Source organism: Rhamphochromis sp. 'chilingali' (genome assembly GCF_963969265.1).
Source record: "Rhamphochromis sp. 'chilingali' genome assembly, chromosome: 16".
Taxonomy (NCBI): Eukaryota; Metazoa; Chordata; class Actinopteri; order Cichliformes; family Cichlidae; genus Rhamphochromis; species Rhamphochromis sp. 'chilingali'.
In genome coordinates, this window is record NC_137943.1 from 9,412,115 (window position 1) to 9,423,342 (window position 11,228).

Consider the following 11,228-nt stretch of genomic DNA (forward strand, 5'->3'; position numbering starts at 1 on the left):
GCACGTGGACGTCTGGTTTTCCTGTATGAAACAACATGTTTAATGCCTACACACTGTTTGCCAGTGAGACTTTGACAGTCTGGACCTCAGAGATATGAGAGGATTTCTGGATGATGCGGTTGGTGAGAGCGGGCCCGGTGGCACAGCTCTGCTGTAGACCTGAGGCAGATCCTGTGTTGCTCATCTCGTCTGTGATAGTGGTCTTTGCTACAGAGAGAGGCCCTCGGGTGTAGCTCTGCCCTGTAGCAGCGCTGGACACTGGAGCACTGCTCTGGTCTGCAGTGCAGCTCTGCCCCTGGGCCAAGCTTGTCAGAGCCACAGCAGCGTGGATCTCCCTCCAGCCTTGGTCATCTTGTCTCTGCTGGCCTCTGAGTGGCTGCTGGTCCCTGTGAATACATACATACATATAGAGTATACACATATCATTTGTAGATAATTTATAATCACCCACGCCTTCCTTTAAAAAATGATCTAAACACCAATTTCAGATATCCAGAGCCAAAAAACCCCCACAGAAAACAAAAAAGCATCTCTTTATAAAAGTCAGATGATTAGTGGTTTGATTTCAGTGAGATTATAAAATGTATGTATTCAGTAATGAATGAGTAAACTTACCTGTCACATTTAGTTGAATTGTAGTCGCTTGTATCTGTAAAAGAGAATAAAAAGACTCAAAACGTGCCATGAATCAGTTCGACTCGACAGCAGTGAAACTACAGACAGTTTAGTCATGGGACAATGAGTGTTTGGATTAAGCTTTGGAATCATATATTAGTGATAAATACATGTTTTTATGTGGATACCCATGGGCTTGTGTGTGCTTGTGTATGTTTTAATGGCAGTACATTCTTATATGTTTGTGTCTCTGGATGGATTTTAACATGCTGAAAAGTGTATTGGTCTGTCTGTCCTCAACTATTCAACTGCTATTCAGTGTTGAGCGTTCAAGAGGGAGAAAAAAATCTTAAATGTTTTTTTTAACAGCCATATGGGTCACATAAATTAATACGACCATCATCTAAACCTGTTAAAGAAAGAAGGATGAGTTGCTCTGTCAGTGCCCTAAATAGAAACAATCTGGGCATTTTTAGGAGCAAGAGAAGAAAAAAAACGAACTTTTCAGTAATATATCGCTACATGGTTTCTGTTTGTGGTCAGCAAATAAGTGTGCATTATATGTAAAACATATTTTCCATTTCAGCTTTGGAATATTGCCTATTTTCACTGGAGCAGATTGAAGCTGGTCAAAAACAGATTTTTCTTCAGAGAGGACTAGACAGGGAAATTAGAGGTCTGCTGTGAAACACAGTCTTTCAATGCTAACAGCCCGAAACATTCCCATCTCTGACTGTGAAAAAACATAGGCCAGGGCCAAAAGCAACTACTTGTTGATAGTAAATCATTTTGCTGTCTTATGCTTTTCTTTTGCTACTGAATGTTCTTTGGCCTATAACCTCGCCAGTAAAATAGTTTAGCACTTCAGTTGTATTTACTACCCCGAAAAAACATTGTTTCAGCTCTGGTGAGTCTTAGATTTGCAGCAAAGATCAGTTACAACAAAATTTTACAAGGGGTAACATGAAGCTGCTGAGACGTCTCCCTGCTATTACATTGTCCCGCAGTGATGCAATGTCATTTCATGTTGGATCCATAATTATGGCCATATAAGGGATGGTTTCATATTAAAAAGAAACAAACTATTTCATTTTGTTCCCGAGTACAACGACAAGAATGATGGCGCTCAAATGTCTGTATAGCAAATAGCCCATAAAACTAAAGCAAGCAAGCGAGTTAATTTAGCTCAGTAAAAACTGTCTCGAGGTAACAAAATCCACTTTTTGATGGATATACTATATTTGTTTCAATAAATGCCAAAGTTTAGAAACATGTAGTAGCTACATAGCAATGTCGTTAAAAACAATATGGTGCCTAACCTGTAAAACTCTATTTGATGTTTTTATAATTTGTTTTTTTTTTTGTGTGTGTGTGTGTAGATGATATGACTGAACAGATGGTATAATTAATAAGTTCAGAAAAGCAACATTTTTACATTTGGAAAGAGGCTGTTTTCCCTACTGTTTGGGCTATGCTAAGCTAAGCTAACCATGCTAAACGTATTACTAACCTACTAAAAAATTTGAATTTCTTTAAATATGAAAAAGTAACATAACTTTTGCGTTAACATTGTCTAGCTTATGCAAGTTTCTGGCATGTTGTCATGTATACATTGTTTGAGAGTTTTTGGTCATATTGGTTGTGCCACAGCCACATACAGCCACCGGTCATGAGGGAAAACTCTGTATAAACAGCCTGGTTGGAGATTGGTTGTTGGAAGTTGCTGGCTGGCACTAGGTAATTTTAGTTACAAAGATGTGGCTTTGGCCATTAATGTGTATGATACCAAATTTTCCACAAACATTTGCTAACTACTTGCCAAGTGATAGCAAAGCTTGAAAACTATAAAAGTAAAGCGTTTGCCTTCTAAATAAAAGTTGCGTCTCAGCACAGGCTCCATTTCTGGTCTGTGTTACATTTTTCACTACTGCACAGAGAGTAGCTAGTTAGTATTTTCAGATAAGCCGGTGTGCTTTATACAAACTACGGAAGACCGCGACAATCTGCTAGTGACTATTATTCACCCGATCCTACATTGCCACATGTCCAAAATGGTGGACATGTTAAAATGATGCGGTTAGTGGTCACAAGTTTGCAAAACCTCAATACTATTTAGTAATAAAAGATTAACAGATCACCAAACAATGAATTAATATCTACATGAGATCATTAAAACCTTGGCGCTCTCCCACAATATAAGTTGAAAACCGCTCACATGTCCCAGTGTCAGTGATTATGAATTTTTTCCCAGATGTATAATTCAGATCCACAATACTGCATATACGAAACAAAAACCTTCATCTATGCTTTCACTAGAAACAAAACAGGTAGTTATGCATTTCACTGCTCCGCATCCAATAAAACCTCATTCTAGTCTAGTTTATGACCCTCCAGGCTTTTTAAGGGAAATACTGAACTTGCTGTGAGTGTCAAATTATATAGTACAGAAATTGCTATACAGCCAATATTAACATTGCAAACATAGACTCTGCTACTAGACTTTTACTGCCTGTGGGAAATAAACCGATATCTTTTAGGTGTCCTCGTAGGTTAGTGTGTAGTGGCATCACCTATTAGCAAATCACTTTGAGTTTAGTGACTGTTTTAATCGTCTCCCAGGCAGAGTTAAATGTGTTAATGGTGTTAGCGCCTGTCATGAAGCTGGCAGCTTAACTTTCCACTTCACCTCCACAGAGGAGTTGCAAATGCTGCAAACACCCTTAATATGACCGTCAGGGATACATTAAAAGTTTGTAAAAACATTTCAGCAGCGCTGCATGTAGTGTTTGATGACATCATGAAAACCTCAAAGAACCACCAAAAGAAATATAATTTCAAGTGAGTATATTACACACTTACAGGAATGGTTCAGCATTTTGGGAAATAGAGTTGACCTCAAGAATTATTCTATGTCTACCAGCTAAGCTAAGCTCAAGTTGATCGAAATAACTGAGCTTGTTTGGACTCTTTCTGTAAATAGTGCTGCCTATTAACTAGTTACATGCAGAGACAGATAACTGAATTATAAACAAAAAATGTTGATTTATTGACTGAAAAATGCATTTGAACCATAATTACTGGTCAAAAATTTTTAAAAAAGAATTTACATTTGTTCTCTTTTAGCTAACAAAGCTAATGTAACATTCCTTTAGTTGTGTCTTTCCACCATGTAGGAATGCCATGTTTTGGCATACTATACTTTAAGATAAAGAGGAGTACAACGTTATAAAGTGTAGGATGGCTTAGAGAAGCCCTGACTCACTGATGATGGACTGCCAGATAGAAGAACATTCATTTCTGTAAGCAACCAGTACTGTTGCATGTGTCATTTGACAAGAATTCCTTTCAATGTTGAAAATTCACCATTGCTTTTAACCTGAAGTTAGTATAGGTTTGTAACACTACAAAGTATTGTTTGATCTGTTACCAAGTAGCAACAACCAGGGCTGAAACAGGACGAAATGTGGAAGTGCAAAAAGACGCAATTCCTTCGATGGCCACATGACACTAGCTAACAATTTTGGTTGCTATAGCTAATTTTGTCTTCATTTATCTATCCGAGTGTTGCCAACTTAGCGACCTTTTTGCTATATTTAGCGAAAAATCTAGTGACAAATCTGGCGACTTTTGCTGATGTTATTGGAGACTTATGATGACTTTTTGACGTGAAGGCACATATCGCTCTTACTCTCAACAATCAGCGGGTGCTGCCGTTGGTACCTCGCCCGTGCTATAGCACTCACAGGCAGCGGATAGTCCTTATGCAGCAGTCAACCCCAGCTGCTGTCAGAGCAGGAGATGTTCACACCTTGCTTCCAAACTCCAAATGAATCGTGCATGAGCTCCTGCCCTGACTGTAACGCAGTCAGTTCTTCTTTTACTGTTACTTTTTGTGGATCACAAGGTTTAAAACTACTTAAACACACACACAAACACACAAAGTCGCTGCGCCAGAGTACCTATTTCGGGTCACTTTTGCTGGTCCCAAGCCCAGATAAAGGAGGAGGGTTGGAATTCTGACATTAAAATAAACAATAATTGCTAAAAGAAATTTAATTTGTAGATCTAAATATATTCTAAATGCATTTAGGGTGTTTTTTTTATTCACTTTATGTCTCTTCCACAATGTTATTTCTCCCTCCTACAATGTAGGTTACAATTACATAAGCATGACCAATTATCTTAATAGCAGTTTTCCTTACTAAGGAGTTGGCAACACTGATCTATCCCATCTTCATTTATATCTCACTGTTCAAGGTGTCAGTAAGACCTAAAGTTAGGTGTATGGCCATTGTGACGAGAGCTGTTTGCTAGGTTTAAGTCACTGAAATGGGTGTTGGTTCCTTTACATGGATTTATCTAAAAGATAATATGACCTGTTATATTTTACATCCCATTCAAGAAGTTTGTGCTTCAGTTTTGGTGAGTGACACTTACTGAATAGTTTATAAGTGCAGCTAATTAAGCTTCCTAGCATTAGCTGATAACAACTAGCCTAAATATTTGAACTTTTGCCAAAGTAAACCAAAGTGGCAATGGCAAAAATGCTAATGTTGTGACTTAAAAAAAACAACGAAATATATTTTTTGCTGTTTTAATCGATTAAAACAACAATTAAGAAGCGGCATGTCTTTTGGCATCCTACCTTATTTTATACTGTCTAGATAGATAACAGTTAAGGCAAGGCATTATATTTCATGTGGAATATAAGTTCAGTGGTTTATTTATCTACATATGTTTCTTTCTTAGACTGTAATTTACTCCCCAGGTTTTTCAAGTCAGCCATGACATTTAATTTAGCTTTCACAGAAAATAAAATTATCCATTAAATAACTTCTTTAGACTGGAACAAGGTGATTGCCAGGAAACTACTCTTAACATAATAAAACAGAACCTTTTTTGATTTTAGAGTCAAACTAAAGAGAAGCGCTAAAGAGCAGAATTGGTTTCAAAAATCTTTTCACAACTTTTATAATGTAATGTAAATTTAGATTGACTTTGAGTAAGAAAGTAACACTTGGGAGAATCAGACTGCCAAAGCACATAGCAGTCGAGAGAGCGAAGCCACAACTTCAAACACCGAAGGGGGAAGCCAAATGGATATTAGTGGTCTTGCTCTGCGCTGTCTCACAGATGAGTGGCAGCACCGACAGTCGCTCTATGAGACCTCTCCGGTGTAGTCCTGACAGACTGCTCCATTTCTGCATTTGGCCAAGGTTTCCACTTCTCACCCTGGGAAGAATAAAGTCTCAGACATTCTGTAATTGTCCTTGAGACTGGACTGGACATTTCCACCATGGCAAGAAGCTGAAGCGGAACAAATGGCACATTCTAGAATATGGAAATGATATTTGCGGTGTGCAGCAGCAGCCAGGGCGAGCTCCATCCAATTTTAAAATGAGGGATTTCAGCGTCTGCATGAGACTTTATTAGTAATGTTTGTAGAGGCTTTGGCTCTTGCGCCTTAGCGGATTCGAGGCTTGTCAGTTTGCTGTGCTCCCTATAGGTCTGAAAGGGCAACCAGGTGTCAAACTCCCTCCCACTTTCCCTCTAACTTTATAATTGAATCTCACAGAGCTTCTGACTTTCAGTGGAGTGCCAGAGATTTATTAATATCAGGGCGCTCCGAGGAGCCATGTGGAAGTTTCTGTTCGTTCTGTTCTTACTTTACTGTACACTGTGGTGTGTTAAAAATGAACAGAGGGGAAACAGGGTAGTTAAACTGTCAGTTTGCCTCACATTCAGCATAAATCCACAATAAACAAGGAAGATGCTTTAGTAATTTCTATGGATGGGGGGAGATCCTACCATTTCTAGACTACTGTGTTGTTTTTGATTGCTGATTGATGCATGAAGCTAATATTGCATCACATCTTTCTAAATTCGTGTATTAACACATACAGATATTGCATTTGTGTTAGAAAAGAAACAGGTCTCACCCATATGGTAGACAAAGTTGGTCTCTGTTTCATAGGACGATGCAGGCGAGACGACATCTCCATCACATTCGTTTGAACTGAACGACTCGGAGTGGCTTCTTCTCTTGCAGGCTGGCGCAACGCCATCGGCCTTCGCCACCATCATGTGCCGCAGGGTGTCGTTCAGGTAGCGATTCAGTAAACTGCTCTTGTACTTGGAAGGAGGGGACGTGCTGTCATCACTGTTGGCGCAGTCAGCCATGGTGAGCATGTTGCCTTGTTTCTCCAGCACGCTCTTGTGGGATGATGACCTGCTGAAGTTTGACTGGCTGATGGGAGTCTGTAAGGGACATTCTTCATCTGCAGCAAAGGAAACAAAGCTGTCACTGATTTCACACTAAATCGATTCATATCAGTGAATATGAAATGTTACAAACTATGATTAAAAAAGAGAGACTGGGTACATCCAGTCTGATGACTTAGAAACTGAAGGTCCTTACCCTCTGAGTCAGTGTCATCACTGCACATGCTCAGCCTCTCCGCGTTTCCCTGGATATATTTATTGTATAGTTTGATCCTCAGGGCCCAGCTCAGGTCTGGCTGCCTCACTGTGTTCTTCAGCCTTCGTCGGGCGTTTGCAAACCAGTTGGAAACCTGCACAGATGCCGCTGTGTTTTTTTTAGGACAGCACTGACTCGCATAAATCAGCACTAATACATCTTTCAAATCACTTTTGCTTCATTCTTCTTTCTTGCGTGAGCTCGTCTCACCTGTACTAGTGTCATGTGCGAGCCCAAAGCGAGTAGGACCTTCTCGGTCTTAGTCGGGTAGGGGTTGTCCCGGTGTTTGTATAACCAGTGTTTCAGGGGCCGGGCCATGTCCTGCAACACCTGTCTTTTGTGACGAACTTTTACGCCAGTCAGACGGGACCTGAAGGAGTAAGAGGTCAACAAACATTGTCCAGCATGCTTACCTGTAACCTGATTGTAGCACTGTAGCAATACTTTCGATCTACTTCACTGTCAAATTTGACTAAATTATGTCATGCAATTAATTTAATCAAAGCGTAGATATCCAAAGAAGTACAAGATCTGAGATCGCAGCATTATTTTAGATTCTTTATAGGTTTAATGTGTTTTTCTGCCATAAAAAAAAGCAAAAAAGTGATAAAATACCCATATCTTCTGTACTTCATGGCAGAGTTGTGTTCTGCGGACTCTTGGCATCGCAGCAGGTCCGCGCTCTGTCCTTCTGCTAAACTTGTCTGAGGTACGTCTGCACAGTTCAGTCTGTTCCTCTCCTCTGCTCTCCTGCCGTCGTCCAAGTGAAGCTCAGACTTCATCACAGCAACTTTGTTCATTCTTAAACGCGCCGAGTCTTCCTCAATCAACAGGTGCATCAGTAAACTCCCAGATGTAAAGAAAGGCAGTAGATTCCCATTCTTGGTAGACTTGGTGTAAAAAGGAATAGGTTAAACATAAAAGTGTCCCTTGCTTTTCTTTCGGTGCTCTCGGGAACAGACGTTGACAGACAGAAGAGGAGAATAATGTTTGAAAAGTCAGATGATGTTGTGCGAGGAGAGTTCAAATAACCTGCTGCTCCGCCGCCTATTGGCTCCCCCCACCGTCCAATCGCTTCTGTGGAGGGGTCTGTGAGGCAAAGCTTGCAGAGCAGCGGTAGCACCCAACGGTTTGAGCGAGATTGCACATGAAAAGAATATCAGCAAATGCGGTCATTAGATTTACAAGTGAGATTTTTGCTTGGTGTGACTGCAGTCTGTGCTAAGCAGTTCAACATGCCCTCATATTTTCTACATGAGGCACATGATTCATGTGGACCTTGCGGTTTTACCAAAAACCGTGTCAGCAAATAATAGTACATGTTTTACCAAGAGATTCTGGAAATTTATGCGTGTAATTACACGGTTACTTATAACCAGCAAAACCACGGAGCTGTGCCCTGTGATAGGCAGCAAATCCTGCTGTTTTCAGATGGATTTCAGTACAAATTGGCCAATCCACAGAGGCCACACAAACACAAGAAAATGACATTAAACTGTGTGTGTGTAATTATGAGTTTGTATTGCGTCTGGGGTTTAAAGTTTTTAAAGTCTACGTATTTATTTGAGTGTCAGGACTGCATTGCATCCCTTTGCACTGTGAGTAGGGTTAATCCAAAGATAATGCGCATATTTGTTAGTGTGGGTTCCCATTTTTGAGCAACCGGGACTGTAAATAATTATGGAAACTCAGTCTGAAGGAACTCTAACATCATCATTAGTGTAACTAAATGACAACATGTGGGCTCTGAGCCCAGTATTTGAAGACTGGATGGCTCGGCTTAAGCTGTAATTCACGTATGTTTTTCCTCTAAACACTCTTATGTAAGAGTGTTTGGATATACACTGATGACTTTGCCATGCACAATCATAACTTAATAATCTTTAAGCAAACATTTGTGATAAAATGGGGTTTTGGTCATCCTGGCTGCAGTTTAAACTTTGGAAATTGTGGCTAAAATCCAAGTAGCACTTGTTCGGTGTATTAAAGCACTCTAAAAAGTCCCATCCACATTCATAATTCAGGACTATCAGCGGGGGAGGTTGAGTTTCAGTGCTTTCAAAGCTGAAAAACACATGTACCAGAAGCGTCCCCGTTAGGTGCTGTAAATTCCTTGCTCACATTCCTCGGCAGCAGTTGGAAAAGGCTACATGCTATCTCACACCATTTACTCCTGTCCCTCTGTGATATGTTCACCGGCTCAACTGTTGATATTAGCTGGGAACACGCCTACATTTGGCAGCCAGGAGACCTGTAAAAAAATCCAAGTGGAAGGATATATATCTCGCTTTGTTTGGATACTTTGGCACTTGTGTCTGTGTATGTGTCGTGCAGGTTCACAAACTCCAGGCCTATCCAAAGGGACAAACACCCAGTAAAGTGTGAAGCAGAGAAACAGATCGCCAAGCATTCTTTTTATTATTATTATTTCTAATCCGTTTGGTTCAAACAGACAATTATTGATAGTGCTGTCAAATGTTGTAGATTCTGTTGCATGCTGCTGGCGCTGTGTCCTATTTTAGCATTTCAGCATTTTTTAGCTAATTGTTTTAGTTTACAGCCTGCAGTTAGTGGAAATGAAGCAGCTCAAAGTACTCTAATTAGTTAGCAATTAACAATAAACTGACAAATTAAGTTTCTGAAGAGGATGCATTTCCCCGGTACATTCAGACATGGTGCTAACCAAAATCAAAAAACTGTAGCGCCAAGATAAATAGGTAGTGCTAGCATAAAACTTAGTCTATTTCTTCAATTATTATTTCTTCAACGCTAATGATGTTATGCTCTGATGAATGGTAAAATGGTAAATGGCCTGTATTTGTATAGCGCTTTACTAGTCCCTAAGGACCCCCCAAGGCCATGAAGACAAAGCGTTAGCATGTCTGTTGATGCTTGAGCGAACTGACAAACTTGGTGACTAGCTCATGAACGCAGTGTAGCATTTAGCGCCTAAGGAGCTAGCCATTTGCCTCTGGAGTGGTTGGACCCAAAACAGAGCAAAAAAGTTAAGGTGAAAATTCGAATTTGATTGGTTGCAAAATTGTCTTTTTGAGATTTTTGTGTTGCAAAGTTGTTTTGGGTTAATGTCAGCACAAATGAGTCAGTCAAAGACTCTCTAAACCTACAGTATTCTGCAATAAACTAAAAACCTTTCCCTTCCTGCTTTAGGTTTGTGTAAGTATCTCCCATATACTTTTACCATGTGCTTTACTGTGTCGGTTGTTTAAAAGTAATGAACGTTTCCTGCTAACAAACTAGATGTTGTTTAACATTGGTTGTATTTATTGTTACATTCTTCAGATAGACAGCTACACGACTGAGCCAAATTATCCGAGACCAATTGACATCATACTTCTGTGTAATGTTTGAAGTGGGAGCTACTCTGAACATAAAACGGCAGGTTTTCATTGGAGCACTCTGGTGTCTTTAATGGCATCATTATGATCTCAGAGGGTGCCTGCAGATTCTCAGCGGTGTGATGAAATTACACTGCCAGGCTTTGGCTCAGGTTGGGCTTCAGACCTGGCAAGAGTGTCGAGTGTTGTCTTGAGAGTCTGCATTTAAAATAGAAAATAAGAAAGAAAGAAATGCAGACATACCAGTGGATGCATCTATGCTGTCTGCGTCCACTCAGTTATGTTTGACTCTTACAATAAGCTTTCCAAAGACAAATAAATATTTGAGACTCGATGATGCTCCCTTTGCTGCTGCAGCCCGATCGACTACGTCTAGCTTCACTGTGTTTTTAAAGTACAATTTTATATGTTGTCATAACTTCTCTCCGTACGTCTACGAAGGCCTACGTCCCTTGAAAGCCATTACCGTCTCCCCACATCACACTGCTCTCTCTTCCTCGCAAACACGACATGATAGAGCCATTAACACTCCTTCACACCCAATTGAGCACACCATCCAAAAAAGAGGAAGGAAACACCACGGCTGTAGAGAAATGTAGTCATAAAAACATTGGATTACCCGCCATGTGTGAGTGAGAGGAGTAAAATTTGTACCCGACGACCAGCTGTGATGCTCAAATATGAGTATTTGTTAATGGAGTGTCACTAATGGTGAGTTTCTGCCAATTGTTTTTAATTGTCTCAATATGTTTTCGGGTAAAAGACACCTCGTTGTGGTT

At 40.1% G+C, this 11,228-nt stretch overlaps 1 protein-coding gene across 1 annotated transcript; it reads right to left on the reverse strand.

Moving 5' to 3' along the window:
- On the reverse strand, nt 1–8,148 carry LOC308413078 (homeobox protein Mohawk-like). The gene is made up of 6 exons (XM_080907871.1): nt 7,709–8,148; nt 7,304–7,463; nt 7,034–7,187; nt 6,555–6,893; nt 616–649; nt 1–386 (listed from the first exon to the last, which is right to left on the reverse strand). The coding sequence occupies exons 1-6, from the start codon at nt 7,930–7,932 to the stop codon at nt 47–49; spliced, it is 1,251 nt and encodes a 416-aa protein (XP_080763997.1). The 5' UTR covers nt 7,933–8,148; the 3' UTR covers nt 1–46.
- Nucleotides 8,149–11,228: the final 3,080 nt, after the last annotated feature.

What these genes read in the sequence shown, in the direction of transcription:
- LOC308413078 (XM_080907871.1), bottom strand. Translation starts at nt 7,932, where the DNA reads ATGCACCTGTTGATTGAGGAAGACTCGGCGCGTTTAAGAATGAACAAA. An exon ending in ATGAAGTACAGAAGATATGG is followed by an intron (nt 7,464 to 7,708) that starts GTATTTTATCAC and finishes TTACTCCTTCAG; the next exon opens with GTCCCGTCTGACTGGCGTAA. An exon ending in AATTCAACTAAATGTGACAG is followed by an intron (nt 387 to 615) that starts GTAAGTTTACTC and finishes ATGTATTCACAG; the next exon opens with GGACCAGCAGCCACTCAGAG.